At 40.9% G+C, this 23,310-nt stretch overlaps 1 protein-coding gene across 1 annotated transcript in view; it reads right to left on the bottom strand.

The window, feature by feature from the left end:
* The window catches only part of LOC111155672 (DS cell adhesion molecule), a 766,750-nt gene that overhangs the window by 281,577 nt on the left and 461,863 nt on the right, over positions 1–23,310 (bottom strand). The window contains exon 9 of the mRNA XM_022515961.1: positions 22,442–22,717. Coding sequence (XP_022371669.1) covers positions 22,442–22,717 — 276 coding nt within the window. The remainder of the gene's footprint in view (positions 1–22,441; positions 22,718–23,310) is intronic.

Consider the following 23,310-nt stretch of genomic DNA (forward strand, 5'->3'; position numbering starts at 1 on the left):
GAATACCCAACTTTTGTATCAACATGGATGGGACTGGAGGAGATTACACTGAGTGAAATAAGTCAAGCAAAGAGCGTCAATTATTATATTGTTGTTGCTTATGGTGGAGCATAAGGAATAACATGGAGGACATGGGGAGATGAAGAGAAGTGAGTTGGAGGAAATCAGAGGGGGAGATGAATCATGAAAGACTGTAGACTCTGAGAAACAAATTGAGGGTTTTGGAGGGGAGGGGGATGAAGGGTTGGGTGAGCCTGGTGGTGGGTATTAAGGAGGACATGTATTGCATGGAGCACTGGGTGTGCTGCATAAACAATGAATCTTGGAACACTGAAAAAAATAAAATAAAGTTTAAAAATAAAATAAAACAAAATAAAATAAAATCCTGGAACATGCTAAAAAAAAAATAAGAAAGAAAAGAGAAAAAAAGAAAGAAAGAAAATGAAACCTAGCTTGTGTTTCACTAATCTAAGTAGAGAAAAAACTCACCTAGATGGGTTGCAATTATTTTACTTGTGTCTGTGTCGATGGAAGCAAAGCCAGGTGACTCTAACCAGAGGGGATGACAGAAAGACTACATGACAGAGATAGGCAAGATTCATAAAAGGACTGGCATTCATTTTAAAACGTAGCTCCGCTTCCCAAGCAGCTTTTCTTACAAGGATTATCAGTAATAAAAGGTTATTTACTTGAGAATTATCTTCCATGACACTTAGAAAAGGTCATCCTTCTTTAGAAACTTGGTTATTAATTACAACTGACTTCAAGTTGCTGCATTTCTTGAGCAAAATGTTAAAATATGGGGCACTTGAGTGGCTCAGTTGGTTGAGCATTTGACTCTTGATTTCAGCTTAGGTCATGATCTCAAGGTCGTGAGACAGAGCCCCACCTTCACCAGGCTCCACGCTGGGCAGTCAGCCTGCTTGGGATTCTCTCTCCCTCCCTCTAAAAAATGCTGAAATATGTCATAGTGAAACAAGGGGATAAAAAGGTAGTTACACTATTTCAGTAAAGCTCTAAGTCAATTCAATTACTTTGATAAATTTCAGGGCGCTGAGTTAGTGATATAATGAAGGAACAGTATTGTTCAGTGCCTGAAAACAGACAGATAACATAATCGTCCCTCTGTGTTCTATCTACACAATATTCACATCTGCATAATTTTGCAGAACTGGCTCTCCAGGCAGTTAGGACAGCTGTGTGTCTGTGTACCACTCTCTGCTTCGTTTCAGTGTTTTCTCAGTGGGGACTCAGATGAGGTAGGCTTCAGCAGTTACAGGTTCTGAGTCTTTGAGTGAATGATGGATAGAGTGAAAGCTGATTGATGACATGTTGTCAGCACTCCGAGACTACGTGAAAATTCGGGTCTGAAAAACCAAGGTATTTTCTCTGCATGCCTAGATTAATATACATAACAAATAAGTAATTCTTTCTGGAAAAAAATAACAAATTCTGTGACTGAACTGAATAATTAGGGAAAAGAACTTCCTATGTATGAAAATACGATTGTAACATATTTGTGACCATTTAGTATAAACAGATCATACTGTAAATCTAACTAACTAACTAATCTAACTAATCTAACCGGTACTTGAGTGAGTCTACCTGGTACAGGGTAAAGGCAGATAACAGGAAATAGAGAGTAAATGGAAAATATGGGACTATTGATAGATCTAAAATCTAACATAGCTTTTTTTTAAATTTTTTTATTTTTTCAGCGTAACAGTATTCATTATTTTTACACCACACCCAGTGTTCCATGCAATCTGTGCCCTCTCCAATACCCACCACCTGGATCCCCCAAACTCCCACTCCCCACCCTTTCAAAACCTTCAGATTGTTTTTCAGAGTCCATAGTCTCTCATGATTGACCTCCCCTTCCAATTTCCCTCAACTCCCTTCTCCTCTCCATCTCCCCTTGTCCTTCATGCTATTTGTTATGCTCCACAAATAAGTGAAGCCATATGATAATTGACTCTCTCTGCTTGACTTATTTCACTCAGCATAATCTCTTCCAGTCCCGTCCATGTTGCTACAAAAGTTGGGTATTCATCCTTTCTGATGGAGGCATCATACTCCATAGTGTATATGGACCACATCTTCCTTATCCATTCGTCCATTGAAGGGCATTCCTGAACTTCATAAAATCTATCTATGAAAGACCCACAGCAAATATCATCCTCAATGGGAAAAATCTTGCAGCCTTCCCGTTGCGATCAGGAACATGACAAGGATGCCCACTCTCACCACTCTTGTTCAACATAGTATTAGAAGTCCTAGCAACAGCAATCAGACAACAAAGAGAAATAAAAGGTATCCAAATTGGCAATGAAGAAGTCAAACTCTCTCTCTTTGCAGATGACATGATTCTTTATATGGAAAACCCAAAAGACTCCAGCCCCAAACTACTAGAACTCATACAGCAATTCAGTAACGTGGCAGGATACAAAGTCAACGTACAGAAATCAGTGGCTTTCTTATACACTAACAATGAAAATACAGAAGGGAAATTAGAGAATCGATTGCATTTACTATAGCACCAAGAACCATAAGATACCTGGTGGGAATAAACCTAACCAAAGAGGTAAAGGATCTGTACTCGAGGAACTACAGAACGCTCGTGAAAGAAATTGAAGAAGACACAAAAAGATGGAAGACCATTCCATGCTCTTGGATTGGAAGAACAACATATCTTTGATATAAGATTAATTTAAGTAAACACATAGGTGTTAATTATGTGTCAAACATCACATACACACACCACTAAAAACTGGATCCATGCAACATCCTAAAACAAACGGCTACAGAAAAGCAGGAGTTGAAGAAATGGGGAAAATCTACCAGGAAGATGTGAAAACGATGTAGGCAAAAAGAGAAACTTTTCAATCATATAAGTCAAGACAAAAAATCAGAGATTACAGCAGAAAATAGGTAAATCAACAACTACATTTAGTAACATTAACACCTGTTTGATAATTGATCAATAAAGGATCTTAAAAAAACCTAGAGATGAGACATAACACAATTACTGAACGTAATCGAACACATACAGACAGATTTATGTGCCACAAATATAAGGAAAAGACAAACTTTTAAAAAAATAGATAAAATATCCATCGAGAAAGTTTCAGTACCTTCCACAGAACTAGAATCATCTCTGAAAACACCTCCGTAGAATCTTGGTGGGTGACAAAGAGAGGGAAGTGTGGGTCATTTAATAAATGATATTAGGAAGACTGGTTCACTATACAGAGAAGGAAGAAATTGATGCCTACTTGTACTGTATCTCCCACCCTCAGTGTGGATGGAAGACCTGAATGTGGACAGCGGAAATATAAACGTAGAGTGAGTACAGAAAATAATGTTGGAGTAGATCTTCTAGGAACTCAGAGACTTCTTGATCCAGACCCTGCGGAAGACAATCAAAGGTGAAGTGGAGAGCCCAGAGACAGTCTTGACAAAGATACTCACAACAATTTCTATGTAAGAAGAGATACATGAAGGAACCAAGCAAAGCGGGAAGAATGATGGTAAAGCAAGCAAAGGAAATTCATAGATAGGACTCCCAAATATCTAATAAGAATATGAAGAGGGTCATGCTCGAGCTCAGTAGGAATGGAAGAAAAGCAAATTAAAATAAAATCTACGCTCTTTAGATTTGCAGCATTTAGAAAGGCAGATGATCCAGAGATATGGGGAGATGTGGGGCAGAGATACGGGGAAATGTGACCTCTCCTGGGTGACTGGCGGCAGCGTAAACTGGTATGTTGGAGAGCGCTCTGCCGTCACTGGGGACACTAAGTTAATATCACGCATGGGCCCACTGACAAGGATCTTCATCGTGCACTGTGCAGAGAGTCAAAGGGCTGGAGGAAAGCCTAAGGGTTTACTTTTCATGCTTTAATACACATTTATATGTATATCTTCAGAAGGGCATAAAAAGTAGACTTAAAATAAACCTATTAAGGGCACCTGGGTGATGACCTAGGTTAGCCGTATGCCCTTGGCTCAGGTCATGATCCTGGGGTCCTGGGATCGAGCCTCCTCACTTTGGGCTCCCAGTAGGGAGTTGGCTTCTCCTTCTCCCTCCCCCTGCTCAGCACCTCTTCTCTCTCTCAAATAAATAAATAAAATCTTTAAAAAAAATAAAATATACATTAAAAAATAAGCCTATTAAGTACGCATATGAATAAGTGTGGACAAGACCAGAAGGAATGATAGCAAAATCGGTGGATGGTTTAAAAAAAAAAAAAAAAAAGATAAATGCAAGTAAAGCAAAATGTGGAACGTATATAAACTGATGATAATGATGGGGCATAAAGCAAATACTGACAAAACAGAAGTTCTCAATGGGACAGTCAGCAGCACCTCTGGGGGATTTTGTTCATGAGCCCAAAGGAGTGACTTCACAGTAGGCTTCGGGTTATGTGAAAGAATGCTTATCTTCAGGATGGTGGTGACATTCCCATTCCCCTCTTTTGGGCATTAGAAAATGCCTGGAGGGCTAGGTTTCTCTGAGAGGAGATGGCACATCCGTCCACCCTCACAGATACGTTAGAGACAGTTTGCTGGAAACAAAGGCTCAGCATTGTCCTCCTTTAGCTTATGTGGAGGATGAGAGCTGATGTTTAGTGCTGAACTGAAAATGGGGAAAATGGGACCAGAGAGAAAAGGAACCATGAGAGAAGGCAGATTTGTATCCAGCAGAAGGAGGAACTGTGTGGTGCTCAGGCTGCACAGAATCAGGACGGGCTCAGTGCCTAAAGCGGCTGCAGAAGAGAGTCTGGAAAAATGGGCAAGGTGAGTATCACATGGTTGTCTCACCCACGTGAACTCCACGTTCACGTACCTCCCTGTGGCGCTATCTTTCTACCACCTCTTTATGCTATGTGGGCATCTCTGTATTTATTCATGTCTATCTATGTATGAATATAATACACATACGCATACGTATGCATGGCATTAACCCATGAGTATGTTTTATAGTTATATATAAATAAAACACACACGTATTATTTATGTCATGTATCACGTGTGCACAGACTTACACAGTTGTGTTATGTACCAATCTACACAAAAGATCCTACTGTATGATCCTGAATAACTGAGAAGGGTTTTTGTTGACTTTAAATATCATCGGAGCATTACTGGTTAAGCACTACCTGAGGGTCTTTTACAGTGTGTATGTGTGTGTGTAGGTACGTGTACATGTGTGTATATTTGCAAAGAGACTGATTATGGGTTAGGCAGGGAAGGTGTAATAATTTTCCTGTCATTCTTTCTTTTTTCTCATCTCTACTTAATTGTCTCCTTCTCCAAGTTTCCATGTTTAACAAGCACCAGTAGAGCAAAACATGATTTCTCCTACAATCTTAATTTTCACTGAGTAGAAACTGCAATCTTTGACTTAAAAAAAAAAAATCCAACACACAATCTTTTTCTTTTCTTCTACTTAGAGAAAAACAGTTTGAGATATTATTTCTAAAAAAAAAAAAATTAATGAAGGATTTCCTTAAAGAAATGTATCAGCTTCATTTTTCTAGAGTGGAAGGGGATTTATAAGAGCTTCTATCCCCAGGACAAACCCATCTGAAGAAGACACGCCAGGGGATTTTGGAGCTCGATTCTGACCCCCTAACCTAAGGGAAGTAGTTCTCTCTTGCAGGAACTTGAGTATGAATCCTCAGCCAGGGGAGTAAATGTAGTCAGTGAGCCCATCAAACAGGGATGTTCTTTGGTAGTTGAGCAAGGAGGAGTGCTGAAAGTCCCCCACCTCATCAGCCTTCTTCTGTCACACTGGAATATTAAATTAACTAAGGGGCATCTGGGTGGCTCAGTCAGTTAAGCATCTCCCTCTGGCTCAGGTCATGATCCCGGGTCCTAGGATCGAGTCCTGCATCAGGCTCCCTGCTCGACAGAGAGTCAGCTTCTCCTTCTCTCACTTCCCCCACTCATGCATGCTTTCTCTCTCTTGCTCTCTTGGAAAAAAAAAATAAATAAAATCTTCAAAAAAACTAACCAAAGGACTATAAATTCCCATTTGAAACCATAAAATCGCACAAAAGGATTACACATTTAATGTCTTCCCCTACATTCCTCTACCAGGAGGGGAAATTTCTAATTTCTAATTTCTCCCATATTATTCATAACAGAAACTACACCTTCCCTAAGAAGTTGCTGAAAATCCATATAAACATTTTGTGAATGACTACAACTTGGGCCACACCAGACCCAACAAACAGGACCCTAAATGAAACACTGCTCAATTTTAATGAGGCACGTGAAAGAGAAAACTAGCTTGAAACACCATGTGTTCTACCAACAGATGTGTAAGTGACTCCAGTAGCTGGTGGAAGAGAGAAAGAGAGAAGAACTCCATTCCTGAGCGAGGTAAGTTCTGAGCCTTGTTGGAACAGCAGACAGGTGGGAGGTCTCCAGCTGGAACAGCAAAGGGGCAAGCATTGGGAACGGGAAGTGGGAGTGGGGGGCGCTGCCCATGTTGTTTCTGTGCACGGAGCTGTGCCTCTGCCCAGGCTGAGCGACATCAGCCATCAGAAGCTCCTGAAGAGCGATGTCATTAGCAGACAGCACTCCTGGTTGCTCACTCAGAGATGGGAGTGGACTCCGTGTTTAATTGGGCATTAACCTCCCCAGCTGCAGCCCCAGCAACACTGCCAGACCGCCACGGTCACGGAGCAGGTGCGGCCTACGATAAAGCACCTCGCTGGGGCAGAATCCGTAGGTCAGACTGTGCAGAACGTGGTCCCTGCTGAACACAGAGGGTCACTAGTGTTCGGCCAGACATACTGCCTATGACACCGAATTCTTCTCTCGCTTCGGAGCAAGACATGAGAAAGGCGTGTGCTAAATCAGGAAGGGAAAATGCTACAAAGACCGTGGTGAAAAGAAGTAGGAAGGAGCTGATGTTCGTGATTGCTCTTGCTGTGTTGCCAGCAGCAGCATCTCATTTGGTTATCGGCAAACGTTTATTTTAAAAACTCAGGAAAAATAATTCTGAAAGCTTGATGCTTCTCAGACACTCTTGACCACCTATGGTGTTGACACACACTCTCTCTCCCCCTCTCTCTACTAATGTGAACCCTCCAAATCTGCCTTTCAGAGTTCCTATGGTCTGAATCCAGGAGGCTGGTTCAGATGCTTTCAACTAAACCCTACCGTCCGTAAGCCTTGCCCAAGCCACTAACACTGCAGGTTCCCTGTCTCAGCCTCTCTGTCACCCAGACCAGAACTCCTGGAGTGGCCCTGGGTCCAACCCCACCCTCACGTTCCAAATCTGTTCCCCCTTTTACTGCTTGTCCATGTAACTAGATCTCGTTCCCTCTCTTAAATCAAGCCATCAACAACCTCACTCCCTTCCTTTTTAAATCATCTCCTTAAACTTTTAATAGCTTCCTTCCCGAGTTCTTTGTCTTAATTTCTCCTTGCTTCCGCCCTGCAATGTGGATTGCTTTTCTGAAACACACTACAGGGTGAACTGGAATCCGAAGGCGTGTGTTTGAATCCTGACGACGTTACTGGGCAGTTCTGAGCAAGCCTTCCCGCTCACTCTCTGTTCTGTTTCTCTGCTTATGCTTCCTCTACGTTACAGAGTCACAGTGAGCATTAATTAAGGTTACACATATGAAAGTGTTTGTAAACTATAAGGTTTTATATAAATATAAATAGAAGGTGACATTTTTATGTGGCAGCCAATTAACTTTCCTGGCAGTGCTGGTCCCTAGCAATTAAAACACTCAATTAGGCACCGTTCAAGTTCATTGTGGCACCTAAAATGAGAAAGAAAATGCTTTGAAATGTGTTAAATATAACCCTGCTAGTTAAATTGAAATGAAGTGAAAAAAGGGAATTTGACTTTCATTTCTCCCGACTTGTTCGAGAGCAGCAAATTGTGCTTCTGGTTGGCTAACAGAACTCAGAACTGCTTAAGTTTTAGGCATTATCAATAATTAACATGGTGTTTAAATTGATCTATGAAGTTTCTGCTTTTTTTTTTTTTTTCAAATTTTCTAAGTCAATGCTACAAAATAATCAAAGGTCCCAGACTATTAGCAAACAAGACACAACTAAAAAATAGTATCGTTTAGGGGCACTTGAGTGGCTCAGGGGTTTAAGTATCTGCCTTGGGTTCAGGTCATGAACCCAGGGTCTTGGGATTGAGCCACATGTCGGCCTCCCTGCTCAGCCAGGAGGCTGCTTCTCCCTCCGTCCTCCCCCTGCTCGTGCTTGTCTGTCTCTCTCTGAAATAAATAAATAAAATCTTAAAAGAGAGAGAGAGAGAGAGAAACCGTATTTTTTTCCAAATGTCATCTAATACACACTCATACACACAAACACACACACACACAGTGCTGCTTTCAGTTAGCAGAGAATCCTTGGGCAACAAGATGAAAACAATGTGCTCCCCCCGTTTGTGGAATCACTGATGGAAACAAGGGGCCCACTTTCCAAGGAAACCAACTTGTGAGTCAACATATTTGCTCCTCTGAAATTATCTGAGTAAAATATTCACTGTGCAGTCTAACAAGAAAGGTAATCGAACTGTATTTATGTAAATAAAATAAGAACAGACTGCTTTCCAATGGATTCACAAAGTAAAAAATCAGTCTTTTCCTACAATTTAGTTGATTTCTTATTTTTTCCATTATCATAATCTTTATCATAATTGAAATAAGTAAAGGTTATTAATCTTTTAGAAACATATATAGACTATAATCCCAGCCACTGGACTGTGGCTTAATTTACATATTTCATTTCCAAACATTTTAAAATTCAAATGTAAGTGTTCAGAAGTCAATCTGGTTGCAACCTTTCTAATGACATCTGAGTAAAGGCTAAAACTGTTTGTGGTGTATAATTATTACTATATATTTAAAGTTAGAAGCCATCTTAAGCAAGAAATGCAAGTGGCCTCTTAAACTGAATTATTCAATATCTTTGCTAGGGTGCAAAGTGGGTAACTATGACCAGTGAGTCAATAAATAAAAGGGGATGTCAGACTGTGATCTTTCACCTGGGATGTACCACGCAGGCTTATGTGGGGTTAACCCTGTTCACCCAGCCTGAAATTTCCTCTTTTGGCGACTACAGTTTCATCTATCAACACAGAAAAGATGAAATAAATGTAAGCTGGGATACCCAACAACCGTATTTCATTTAGGAAATGTTCCTTTTAAATCATGTTTTGAAGCAATGATTCACCAAAAGGATATGCTCTCTCTTCTGCCCAGACATCTGCATAAAAAAATTACAGACATCTCATCAACACCAATGAACACAGTTTTTTAGCAAATTCAGTATTCCAGGCTTCCTGGCAAACCCACTGTTAAAGTCTTCCTGATCAAATTTGTGTTAGTGTGTGATATTCCTATAGGGGAGGCTCCACGGAGAGATGTAACCTGTCATCTAGAAGGCTACCATTAGAGACTGCCAGGGACGTCTCCAGCTTTGCTCGCTTGGCTATTATAGGTTTCGTAGGACTCTGCTTGGTTTCAATGTCATCTTGCATCTAGAGGTCTTTCTACTGTCTTCGTCCCCTTGTCTGTCTGATTTGGTTGCTGTACCTGACATCCTCCTTCCATCCGGCTCCTTCCCTCACACTTCCTCCCCCCACCCGCTTTGTTTAAAGATTTTTATTTATTTATTTGAGAGAGAGCACAAGCAGTGGGAAGGGGCAGAGGGAGAGGCAGAAACAGACTCCCCGCGGAGTGCAGAGCCTGATGCAAAGCTCAATCCCGGGACCCCAGGATCATGACTTGAGTCAAAGGCAGATGCTTAACCAGCTGAGCTACCCAGACGCCCCATCCTCACGCTTTCTATCACTGGTCTTTGCTTGGCTTCCATGACCTAACATGATTCTTCTGATCCCTGGGATTGGTTTCTTTTGGGGAGAATTCTTAACCACTGGATAGAATTTATTTTCTGAGGTTTTAACCCATGTGGGGGCCTTTTTTTTTTTTTTTTTTTTATTAAGCACCTGTTACTAAGTAAAGTGAATACACAGTCAGGAGTCACTCTCAGTCCTATTCATATTTTAATTTACTATCTTAAGACAGCTTGCTATGGCTATTAATTTCATTTTCCTCCTTCTTTCAATAGTTCAACCTTCTCCCTAGTAAAGGAGTATGGGTGGAAGCAGGCAGCCTGTCCAGACACTGCATAGCTCTGGCCACAGTGATTGGTCCAGGAATGGATGGTGATCTGTAGAGAGACTGCCAGAGTCCCTCCTTCTGATTTCCCTATGCAGAATCATGGGGGAAAGCTCACGTGAATCCAGAGATGACGAGAGTTTTCTTGCCAAATAGAGAGGCTGCTCTGAGTGAATGATGTGTAGAGGGAAACCAAAGGAACAAAGAGAAGTTTCAGATGGTAATTAAATGGCCAACATTTGTGTTGTGTAGACAACATGTGTCTACATGAAAAACTGCTCCACATCACTCGGCATCAGGGAAATACAAATCAAAACCACAACGAGATACCACCTCACACCAGTCAGAATGGCTAAAATTAACAAGTCAGGAAATGACAGATGCTGGCGAGGATGCGGGGAAAGAGGAACCTTCCCACACTGTTGGTGGGAATGCAAGCTGGTGCCGCCACTCTGGAAAACAGCATGCAGGGTCCTTGAGAAGTTGAAAGTAGAGTTTCCTTATGACCCAGCAATTGTACTACTAGGCATTTACCCCAAAGAATACAAATACAGTGATCCAAAGGGGCACCTGCCTCCCAATGTTTATAACAACAATGCCTTGCAACAGCCAAACTATGGAAAGAGCCCAGATGTCCATCAACAGATGAGTGGATAAAGGAGATGTGAATAAACACAGTGTATATACACAGTGGAATCCTAGTCAGCTATCAAAAAAAATCTTTCCATTTGCAAGGACATGGATGGAACTAGAGGGTATTGTGCTAATGATCTCACTCATGTGTAATTTAAGAAACAAAACAGATGAACATAGGGGAAGGGAAGGAAAAATAAAATAATATGAAAACAGAGAGGGGGGTAAGCCATAGGAGAAGCTGAACTCTAAGATACAAACTGAGGGTTGTTGGAGGGGAGGTGGGGGGGATGGGGTAACTGGGAGATGGGCATTAAGGAGGGCACGTGATGTAATGACCACTAGGTGTTCTATGCAACTGATGAATCACTAGATTCCACTCCTGAAACTAACAAATTTTTTTTAAATAATAATTTTTTAAAAAAATGTCTAGACCAGGCCTTTCTTAGACTTATGCTATCTGCCCCTCCCAAATCTTAGTGTAATGCAACCTTGACCTCCATCGCTACCTCTCCCCTCCTCACACTGTTACAACTGCTGTTGAACCAGTCTGATTGGAGTTTCTGCTCTTTGCAATCAACAAGATCATCCTCTTCTAGGAAAGGCAGATTTGTATTTAAAGAGTTCTTGTATAAATTTCATCAGACTTTATCTTCAGACATTTGGTGAATAGGTTTTAATGTGAGTCCGACTAAGGCATCGATGAACCTGCCTCGATGAATGAGAATCTGCAGTGAGGTCCACAGCTCCTGACAGTCACACATAGGCCTGTGACTTACACATTGCTTATTCACAATGTCTCCAAATCTACTGCTCAGATTCCACCATCCTGAATTCCACTCCTGTCTATCCAACTGCCTACTTAGTGGATCCATTTAATAGTTCGACCTCAATACATCAAAGAGTAGTCTCCCATTTCTTCCCTTAAATGGCTTCCTTGCACCTTCTGCTGACTCAACTAATGGCCGAGTTCTTCTTTCCATTGCTCAGGCTGAAACTTTATCCTCTTTCACCCACATCCAATCCATCAGGAAGTCCCACTGAGTAGACCTTAAAAATAGATCTAGAACCTGTCTGCTCCTCACCCCCTCATTGCTCTCTCCCTGGCCTAAGCCCCCGACCTCTCCCCTGCATTAGCTTTCTAGCAAGGGGCCTGCTTGTCCCTTGTCTCAGCACAAGAGTCAGACGTATCCTTTTGCAATCTGGTCAGGCCCTGTGACATCTCTGTTTAAAATCATCTGATCAACCCCTTCATCTCACTCAGGAAAAACTCAACCCCTTAGAGTTCATCCCTGCTGTACTGGGTCCTACATGAAAGGGTCCTGCTAATTCTAACTCCACCCTTCTTAATTTACCCTTTGTTCACTCTGTTCCAGCCACAGCCTCTGTGCTGGCCCTCCAGGTGGCCAAGTCTGCCTTTTTATGTTCCCTTTGTATAGAATGTTCTTTCCCTTAGATACATGCTTGGCTCTCTTGCCCTCTTCTATGTCCTTGATCAAATGTCAGCTTCTCAAAGAAGCCTTCCCTGACTGCCCTGTTAAGCACTGCGAATCCCAAATCCCTACAAGTGCCTTGCCCACCGCCAGCCATTTCCTGCCAGGCAATTGTAATGAAACACCGTGCAAAATATTATTTTCCTTTTGTTTGACAATCCTTGCCAAGGACCTGAAAATGATTATTCTATATATTATATACCTAGAAGAAAATAAATTCCTTTTTTAAAAGATTTTATTTATTTATTTGACAGAAAACACAAGCAGGGGAGTGCCAAGCAGAGGGAGAGGGAGAAGTAGGTTCCCCACTTAGCAGGGAGCCAGATGCAGAGCTTGATCCTAAGATCTCAGGATCATGACCTGAGCCAAAGGCAGACACTTAATTGACTGAGCCACCCAGGTGCCCAAGAAAAGAAATTCCTGAAAACAAAACCATTTGATTCATTTGTTTCCTAAAATGATGGAAACTTTGGTGATAAAAGCCAATAAATTCTCCTTTTGGGTGTAAGCTAGTTGGAGTTGGTTTCTGTCACTGGAGGTTAAAAGGATCAAGGTTAATACATTGATTTAGGCTAGTCTAGAAAATTTCAAGAAGAAAAGTGAGTAATTCAAATAGTCTTTGTTTGAATTTGTCTCCTAAAAATTGGCATTAAAATATCTGTATCCATTTATCCAACAGTCACATTTCTGGCAACTTTTCCTGAAAGATATCATCGTACAAGGAGATAAAGGCCAATGTGTGGAGAAGCTCATTTGACACATCATCCAAAACAGTTAAATATTAGAAATAAGTGAAATAGTTAGCACTGGAGTAGATATTTTTTTAAATGTAGTCTGAAGACCCCGAGGAACCCCTAAGAACATTTTCGGGGTTTGCAAAAATATAACCATTGTTATTGTAACACTAAGAAATTACTTAGTTTTCTCATTGGCTTGACCTCTGCATGGATACCCAGAAGTCACAGTGGGTAAGACCACGGGGGCCTTAGCCCAAATCATGGCAGTGCCACCAAAATGTAGGAGTCGTCCTCCTGTTGTTTACCACCACCCAAATCTAATTGCTTTTGAAACTGGTTTCACAGATGAATCCATAAAAATAATTTTAAATAAAACTTAAACCTTGAGTGGGTGTCATTTTCAGCATTCTCTGCTGTGTCACGAAATGGGAAGAAGGCACAAAGCACCGTCTGCGTGCTGCACAGGACGGTTGTCTTGAAGGAAAGTAACTTGTGACTTGTTTGAATTACAAGTTCCACTAAGCACACTTTTCATGGAATTCTATTGTTTCCTCCAAGAATGGCTACCTAAAAGCTATAGTTATTCAGGCTTGTGCAACTGGCGGACACTGTCCTAGATGGAAACAAAACAAAACAAAACAAAACAAAACAAAACAAAACAAAAAACCCCCACATGATATAGCCTGCCTCTCCTATGATCACAACTGACTGTATTTGCTGCAAATAACAAAATTCAAACTTTCAAGCAAAAACATAGAATTTTGTAAAACTTGTACCTGTTGATATGAGCCTCTCAGCTTCCCAATACTTAAAGACTTTTCTGATGAGACTTTGATTTTATTCAACAAATTCTGTTGATATTTCAAAGATCCACGTAACTCAGCAAACCAGTAATTTCCAAATGATCAATTTATCATGTTACAAAAGAGGTGTGGGTAAGACATTCATTCGAAGGGCATGATAGACTGATGAATTTTAAGACACTAGAGTGCCAGACACTTCTAATCATTGTTGTATCATTGATACAACTTCTAATTCTCCAGGGCAGCTAATCTTTAAGATACCACCATGTTTTATTCCTCTGCATTGTATTGAGTATTATAAAGTGTTTTCTGGTTCATTCACTTGTGCTGTTTGCTTACCGTCCGTCTCTCTTGATTGGAAGGGGAGCGCCACAGGGGACGAAGCTTGCCTATCTTTCATCTCTGCTTTCCTCAATGCCTAGAGTAAAACCTAGCATTGAGCAGATGTTTCATCAATGGTAAAGAAATAAATACAACCAAAAATGAACTTTTATGTAGCTATCATAGTCTGGTTTACCAAGAAATTCTAATGACTTGAGAAAATTCTTAAGATATATGGCTCTTTTTAAAAGATTCAAAATTATTGGGGCAGCTGGGTGGCTCAGTGGGTTAAAGCCTCTGCCTTTGGCTCGGGTCATGATCTCGGGGTCCTGGGATCGAGCCCCGCATCGGGCTCTCTGCTCAGCAGGGAGTCTGCTTCCTCCTCTCTCTCTGCCTGCCTCTCTGCCTACTTATGCTCTCCGTCTGTGAAATAAATGAATAAAATCTTTAAAAAAATAAAAGATTCAAAATTATTTATGTGCAATGTATCTATTATATTATACATATAACATAGAATCCATAAAATATTACATAGATTGTATATACACACGTGTGTATGTGTGTGTGTGTGTTTATATGTATCATGAAGAGGTAAACTGAGGAGGTTTGCAGGGAGAAAAAAGGTTGGGGATGACCATGGAAAGCCTATGTAACTCTGTACCCATAACATTAGAAAACAATTATCAGTATGTAGGAATAACTCAGATAGATAGCTTAGCAGGCAGAAGGCTATTGCTACAGAATTTTGAAATTGTTTCATAGCATTTTAGAGTTATTTTCATGACCTGCATCATGTGGATTATTTACAGAATTGAAAATTTTCTTTTTATATTCAGCTGAAGAAACTGACTTAGGGGATAGAAGAAACAGCTTCCCCTAAGGGTCTGCCACTACAGGGCTGTGTGTCCTGGGGTGGGTCTTGTCATTTTAGTGGTCTTTACTAATAAGAAGACTGAGATTGAGTTGCATGACCCCCAAATTCATCTGATGGTTAAATTCTGTGATGTAAAGAATCATTTAAAAGTCGAGAAATTTTTCAGTGGGTCCCTTTAATCACATAATTCCTATATTGTTGCTCTGACCGTCTCAACTACTCAAGATGAGAAGTTTGTCTGTAGCCCTATCCATTAGAAAACCTCTTCAGGTTGGATTCTAAAAGAACTTACTTTTAGGAGTTTTTAGGAAAAGAAAGATCCACATGGTTCCCAACTTAGGATGGTTCAACTTCCAATTTTTCTATTTAATGATGGTGATATGTGTATTCTGTAGAAACTGTACTTTTGAATTTGAACCTTCTGAGCTAGTGACATGCAGGAGATATTCTCTCGTGATGCTGGGCAGCAGCAGCGGACCACAGCCCCATCAGCCTGCGGTCAGGAGGGAAAACTCCGATACTGCTACCATTCTTCATGCAGACAACTTTTCTGTTCTTCACTTTCAGAATGGTATTCAATAAATTACATGATATTCAACACTTTATTCTAAAGTCAGACTTGCTCTGGATGGTTTTGCCCAGCTGTAGACTAATGGAAGGATTCTGAGCGTGTTTCAGGTAGGCTAGGCTAAGCTACGGTGTTTGGTAGGTGAGATGTATTAAACACATTTTTTACTTACTACCTTTTTAACTTACCATGACTGCATTGGCGCATAATCCCATGGTAAGTGGAGGAACATCTGTATGTTCCTCTGGAAACACATAACCTCTGGAAAACCAACCCAAAAATCCACATGAAAAGAAAATTACACCAGGGAGGAGTCAAGATGGCGGAGAAGTAGCAGCTGAGACGACTTCAGGTAGCGGGAGATGAGCTAGATAGCTTATCTAAAGATTGCGAACACCTACAGATCCAACGGGAGATCGAAGAGAAGAACAGCGACTCTAGAAACAGAAAATCAACCACTTTCTGAAAGGTAGGACGGGCGGAGAAGTGAATCCAAAGCGACGGGAAGATAGACCGCGGGGGGAGGGGCCGGCTCCCGGCAAGCGGCGGAGCAACGGAGCACAAAATCGGGACTTTTAAAAGTCTGTTCCGCTGAGGGACATCGCTCCAGAGGCTTAACCGGGGTGAAGCCCACGCAGGGCAGCGTGGCCTCAGGTCCCGCAGGGTCACAGAAGGATCGGGGGTGTCTGAGTGTCGCAGAGCTTGCAGGTATTAGAACAGGGAAGCCGGCTACAGAGACAGAGCCGAGGAGTGACTCTCAGCTCGGGGTTACCTTGAACCGGTCGCAGGCTCGGTCAGCTCGGAGCGCGGCCGGAGGCAGGGTGACGGGAGTAATTGGGCGCTGTTCTCTGAGGGCGCACTGAGGAGTGGGGCCCCGGGCTCTCGGCTCCTCCGGGCCGGACACCGGGAGGCCGCCATCTTCATTCCCGCCCTCCGGAACTCTACGGAAAGCGCCCAGGGAACAAAAGCTCCCGAAAGCGAACCCGAGCGGATTACTCAGCACGGCCCCCGGTAAGGGCGGTGCAACTCCGCCCGGGGCAAAGACACTTGAGAATCACTACAACAGGCCCCTCCCCCAGAAGATCAACAAGAAACCCAGCCAGGACCAAGTTCACCTACCAAGGAGTGCAGTTTAAATACCAAGGAGAGCAGCGGAATTCCAGAGGAGGAGAAAGCAAAGAACGGAATTCATGGCTTTCTCCCCATGATTCTTTAGCCTTGAAGTTAATTTAATTTTTTTTTCTTTTTCAATTTTCTTCTTCGGCTAAATTTTTTTAACTTTTACCCTTTTCTTTTTTAACGTTTTTTAACTAGTTTATCTAATATATATATATATTTTTTCCTTTTTATATTTTTTCCTTATTGGTTTTCTTTTAATTGTTTCTTTTTTTTTTTTTTTTCTTCTTTCTGAACCTCTTTTTATCCCCTTTCTCCCCCCTCACGATTTGGGATCTCTTCTGATTTGGCTAAAGCATATTTTCCTGGGGTTGTTGCCGCCCTTTTAGTATTTTACTTGCTCCTTCATCTACTCTTATCTGTACAAAATGACAAGGCGGAAAAATTCACCACAAAAAAAAGAACAAGAGGCAGTACCAAAGGCTAGGGACCTAATCAATACAGACATTGGTAATATGTCAGATCTAGAGTTCAGAATGACGATTCTCAAGGTTCTAGCCGGGCTCGAAAAAGGCATGGAAGATATTAGAGAAATCCTCTTGGGAGATATAAAAGCCCTTTCTGGAGAAATAAAAGAACTAAAATCTAACCAAGTTGAAATCAAAAAAGCTTTTAATGAGGTGCAATCAAAAATGGAGGCTCTCACTGCTAGGATAAATGAGGCAGAAGAAAGAATTAGTGATATAGAAGACCAAATGACAGAGAATAAAGAAGCTGAGCAAAAGAGGGACAAACAGCTACTGGACCATGAGGGGAGAATTCGAGAGATAAGTGACACCATAAGACGAAACAACATTAGAATAATTGGGATTCCAGAAGAAGAGGAAACAGAGAGGGGAGCAGAAGGTATATTGGAGAGAATTATTGGAGAGAATTTCCCCAATATGGCAAAGGGAACAAGCATCAAAATCCAGGAGGTTCAGAGAACCCCCCTCAAAATCAATAAGAATAGGTCCACACCCCGTCACCTAATAGTAAAATTTACAAGTCTTAGTGACAAAGAGAAGATCCTGAAAGCAGCCCGGGGAAAAGAAGTCTGTAACGTACAATGGTAAAAATATTAGATTGGCAGCAGACTTATCCACAGAGACCTGGCAGGCCAGAAAGAGCTGGCATGATATATTCAGAGTACTAAACGAGAAAAACATGCAGCCAAGAATACTATATCCAGCTAGGCTATCATTGAAAATAGAAGGAGAGATTAAAAGCTTCCAGGACAAACAAAAACTGAAAGAATTTGCAAATACCAAACCAGCTCTACAGGAAATATTGAAAGGGGTCCTCTAAGCAAAGAGAGACCCTAAAAGTAGTAGATCAGAAAGAAACAGAGACAATATACAATAACAGTCACCTTACAGGCATACAATGGCACTAAATTCATATCTCTCAATACCTACCCTGAATGTGAATGGGCTAAATGCCCCAATCAAAAGACACAGGGTGTCAGAATGGATAAAAAAACAAAACCCATCTATATGTTGCCTACAAGAAACTCATCTTAAACCTGAAGACACCTCCAGATTTAAAGTGAGGGGGTGGAAAACAATTTACCATGCTAATGGACATCAGAAAAAAGCAGGAGTGGCAATCCTTATATCAGATCAATTAGAGTTTAAGCCAAAGACTATAATAAGAGATGAGGAAGGACACTATATCATACTCAAAGGAACTGTCCAACAAGAAGATCTAACAATTTTAAATATCTATGCCCCTAACATGGGAGCAACCAACTATATAAACCAATTAATAACAAAATCAAAGAAACACATCGACAATAATACAATAATCGTAGGGGACTTTAACACTCCCCTCACTGAAATGGACAGATCATCCAAGCAAAAGATCAACAAGGAAATCAAGGCCTTAAATGACACACTGGACCAGATGGACATCACAGATATATTCAGAACATTTCATCCCAAAGCAACAGAATACACATTCTTCTCTAGTGCACATGGAACATTCTCCAGAATAGATCACATTCTTGGTCCTAAATCAGGTCTCAACCGGTATCAAAAGATTGGAATCATTCCCTGCATATTTTCAGACCACAATGCTCTGAAGCTAGAACTCAATCACAAGAGGAAATTTGGAAAGAACCCAAATACATAGAGACTAAACAGCACCCTTCTAAAGAATGAATGGGTCAACCAGAAAATTAAAGAAGAGTTGAAAAAATTCATGGAAACAAATGATAATGAAAACACAACGGTTCAAAATCTGTGGGACACGACAAAGGCAGTCCTGAGAGGAAAATATATAGCGGTACAGCCTTTCTCAAGAAACAAGAAAGGTCTCAGGTACACAACCTAACCCTACACCTAAAAGAGCTAGAGAAAGAACAAGAAAGAAACCCTAAACCCAGCAGGAGAAGAGAAATCATAAAGATCAGAGCAGAAATCAATGAAATAGAAACCAAAAAAACAATAGAACAAATCAACGAAACTAGGAGCTGGTTCTTTGAAAGAATTAATAAGATCGATAAACCCCTGGCCAGACTTATCAAAAAGAAAAGAGAAAGGACCCAAATAAATAAAATCATGAATGAAAGAGGAGAGATCACAACTAACACCAAAGAAATACAGACAATTATAAGAACATACTATGAGCAACTCTACGCCAACAAATTTGACAATCTGGAAGAAATGGATGAATTCCTAGAGACATATAAACTACCACAACTGAACCAGGAAGAAATAGAAAGCCTGAACAGACCCATAACCAGTAAGGAGATTGAAACAGTCATCAAAAATCTCCAAACAAACAAAAGCCCAGGGCCAGATGGCTTCCCGGGGGAATTCTACCAAACATTTAAAGAAGAACTAATTCCTATTCTCCTGAAACTGTTCCAAAAAATAGAAGTGGAAGGAAAACTTCCAAACTCATTTTATGAGGCCAGCATCACCTTGATCCCAAAACCAGACAAGGATCCCATCAAAAAAGAGAACTACAGACCAATATCCTTGATGAACACAGATGCAAAAATTCTCGCCAAAATACTAGCCAATAGGATTCAACAGTACATTAAAAGGATTATTCACCACGACCAAGTGGGATTTATTCCAGGGCTGCAAGGTTGGTTCAACATCCGCAAATCAATCAATGTGATACAACACATTAATAAAAGAAAGAACAAGAACCATATGATACTCTCCATAGATGCTGAAAAAGCATTTGACAAAGTACAGCATCCCTTCCTGATCAAAACTCTTCAAAGTGTAGGGATAGAGGGCACATACCTCAATATTATCAAAGCCATCTATGAAAAACCCACTGCAAATATCATTCTCAATGGAGAAAAACTGAAAGCTTTTCCGCTAAGGTCAGGAACACGGCAGGGATGTCCGTTATCACCACTGCTATTCAACATAGTACTAGAAGTCCTAGCCTCAGCAATCAGACAATAAAAGGAAATTAAAGGCATCCAAATCGGCAAAGAAGAAGTCAAACTATCACTCTTTGCAGATGATATGATACTATATGTGGAAAACCCAAAAGACTCCACTCCAAAACTGCTAGAACTTGTACAGGAATTCAGTAAAGTGTCAGGATATAAAATCAATGCACAGAAATCAGTTGCATTTCTCTACACCAACAACAAGACAGAAGAAAGAGAAATTAAGGAGTCAATCCCATTTACAATTGCACCCAAAACTATAAGATACCTAGGAATAAACCTAACCAAAGAGACTAAGAATCTATACACAGAAAACTATAAAGTACTCATGAAAGAAATTGAGGAAGACACAAAGAAATGGAAAAATGTTCCATGCTCCTGGATTGGAAGAATAAATATTGTGAAAATGTCTATGCTACCTAAAGCAATCTACACATTTAATGCAATTCCTATCAAAGTACCATCCATTTTTTTCAAAGAAATGGAACAAATAATCCTAAAATTTATATGGAACCAGAAAAGACCTCGAATAGCCAAAGCAATATTGAAAAAGAAAGCCAAAGTTGGTGGCATCACAATTCCAGACTTCAAGCTCTATTACAAAGCTGCCATCATCAAGACAGCATGGTACTGGCACAAAAACAGACACATAGATCAATGGAACAGAATAGAGAGCCCAGAAATAGACCCTCAACTCCATGGTCAACTAATCTTCGACAAAGCAGGAAAGAATATCCAATGGAAAAAAGACAGCCTCTTCAACAAATGGTGTTGGGAAAATTGGACAGCCACATGCAGAAAAATGAAATTGGATCATTTCCTTACACCACACACGAAATTAGACTCAAAATGGATGAAGGATCTCAATGTGAGAAAGGAATCCATCAAAATCCTTGAGGAGAACACAGGCAGCAACCTCTTCGACCTCAGCCGCAGCAACATCTTCCTAGGAACATCGCCAAAGGCAAGGGAAGCAAGGGCAAAAATGAACTCTTGGGATTTTATCAAGATCAAAAGCTTTTGCACAGCAAAGGAAACAGTTAACAAAACCAAAAGACAACTGACAGAATGGGAGAAGATATTTGCAAATGACATATCAGATAAAGGGCTAGTGTCCAAAATCTATAAAGAACTTAGCAAACTCAACACCTAAAGAACAAATAATCCAATCAAGAAATGGGAAGAGGACATGAACAGACATTTCTGCAAAGAAGACATCCAGATGGCCAACAGACACATGAAAAAGTGCTCCACATCACTCGGCATCAGGGAAATACAAATCAAAACCACAATGAGATACCACCTCACACCAGTCAGAATGGCTAAAATTAACAAGTCAGGAAATGACAGATGCTGGCGAGGATGCGGAGAAAGGGGAACCCTCCTACACTGTTGGTGGGAATGCAAGCTGGTGCAGCCACTCTGGAAAACAGCATGGAGGTTCCTCAAAAAGTTGAAAATAGAACTACCCTATGACCCAGCAATTTCACTGCTGGGTATTTACCCTAAAGATACAAACGTAGTGATCCGAAGGGGCACGTGCACCCGAATGTTTATAGCAGCAATGTCTACAATAGCCAAACTATGGAAAGAACCTAGATGTCCATCAACAGACGAATGGATAAAGAAGATGTGGTATATATACACAATGGAATACTATGCAGCCATCAAAAGAAATGAAATCTTGCCATTTGCGACGACGTGGATGGAACTAGAGGGTATCATGCTTAGTGAAATAAGTCAATTGGAGAAAGACAACTATCATATGATCTCCCTGATATGAGGGAGAGGAGATGCAACATGGGGGGTTAAGGTGATAGGAGAAGAGTAAATGAAACAAGATGGGATTGGGAGGGAGACAAACCATAAGTGACTCTTAATCTCACAAAACAAACTGAGGGTTAATGGGGGGAGGGGGGTTGGGAGAGGGGGGGTGGGATTATGGACATTGGGGAGGGTATGTGCTATGGTGAGTGCTGTGAAGTGTGTAAACCTGGCGATTCACAGACCTGTACCCCTGGGGATAAAAATATATGTTTATAAAAAATAAAATTAAAAAAAAAAAAAGAAAGAAAGAAAATTACACCAACTACAGGTCTTGTCCAGATGCAGGAATAAAGAGGTCGGCACTTCTGATGTACCTTATCATTCCTGTCTTAGTAATCGTCCTACTGAAAATATGCATCCTCTAAGGACCCCCTGCTCCTGATCATGGTTCTGGTGGAAAAGCAGGGTCATGACAGGCTGTATGGTGACAGTAAGTGCAACCTTACCTTTGACCGTCACATGTACACTCTGGCTGGTGGAGAGCTGCGGTTGAACTAGCACGTTGCACGTGTACTCTCCCTCATCCACTTCCTTTTGCACGTCCGAGAGTTTCAGAGTGCCATTGTTCTCAAATGCCACTTGGCGATGGTTGAAAGGAAGCAGATTGGAGTTCTTGTACCATTTGATGGAGTAATAGGGATAGCCAATCACACGGCAGTGAATGTATGTGTCCCGCCCTGCTATGGCTGTGATATTTTTCATTGGTCGAATGCTCGCAGGCCCTAGAGAGACACAAAGATACTCTTGAAAATACTTTAAGGGTACATCTCATGTGTGGAAATGGGTACACTTTTCCTTGAGGAAAAAAAAATGTAGATTATTTTCATGGAAAACATCTTTTTCAATTAAACAATTTTTTCTGTGTTTAGATTTTTCTACTAAGAAGTTTTTTATTTCCTTCTAGTTTCACTACTTTCAATTGAATGAAGTGTTAAGAACGTACATTATCAACTACTTCTGTTAAAACATTCTGAATTACAAGATAAGAGGTGATTTAATCAAAAAGCAACTAGTCTGCACTGAAGCGCCATGCTGTTTTTGTGAAAACAAGGGAAACAATTCAATTTTTAAACTGTCTCTGTAAGTAGGTGATGAAGATGGAGGTTATGTCATGTCGCACTATGAATGTCAGTTAAAATACCATGTACACGAAGGTTTGCCGTGACTGTACTAGAACAGAAGGAGAGCAGGAAGGGAAGAGCATGCAGAGCATAAACCGGGAAAGGAAAGATCAAGTGGGCAAATCTGAGAGTAACGAAGAGAGCAAGCTGACTAGAGAAACCAAAATGCCATTTTTCCCCCCCACATTAACCCA

The sequence above is a fragment of the Enhydra lutris genome, unplaced genomic scaffold (assembly GCF_002288905.1).
Source record: "Enhydra lutris kenyoni isolate GAN:26980312 unplaced genomic scaffold, ASM228890v2 scaffoldscaffold43, whole genome shotgun sequence".
Classification (NCBI taxonomy): domain Eukaryota; kingdom Metazoa; phylum Chordata; class Mammalia; order Carnivora; family Mustelidae; genus Enhydra; species Enhydra lutris.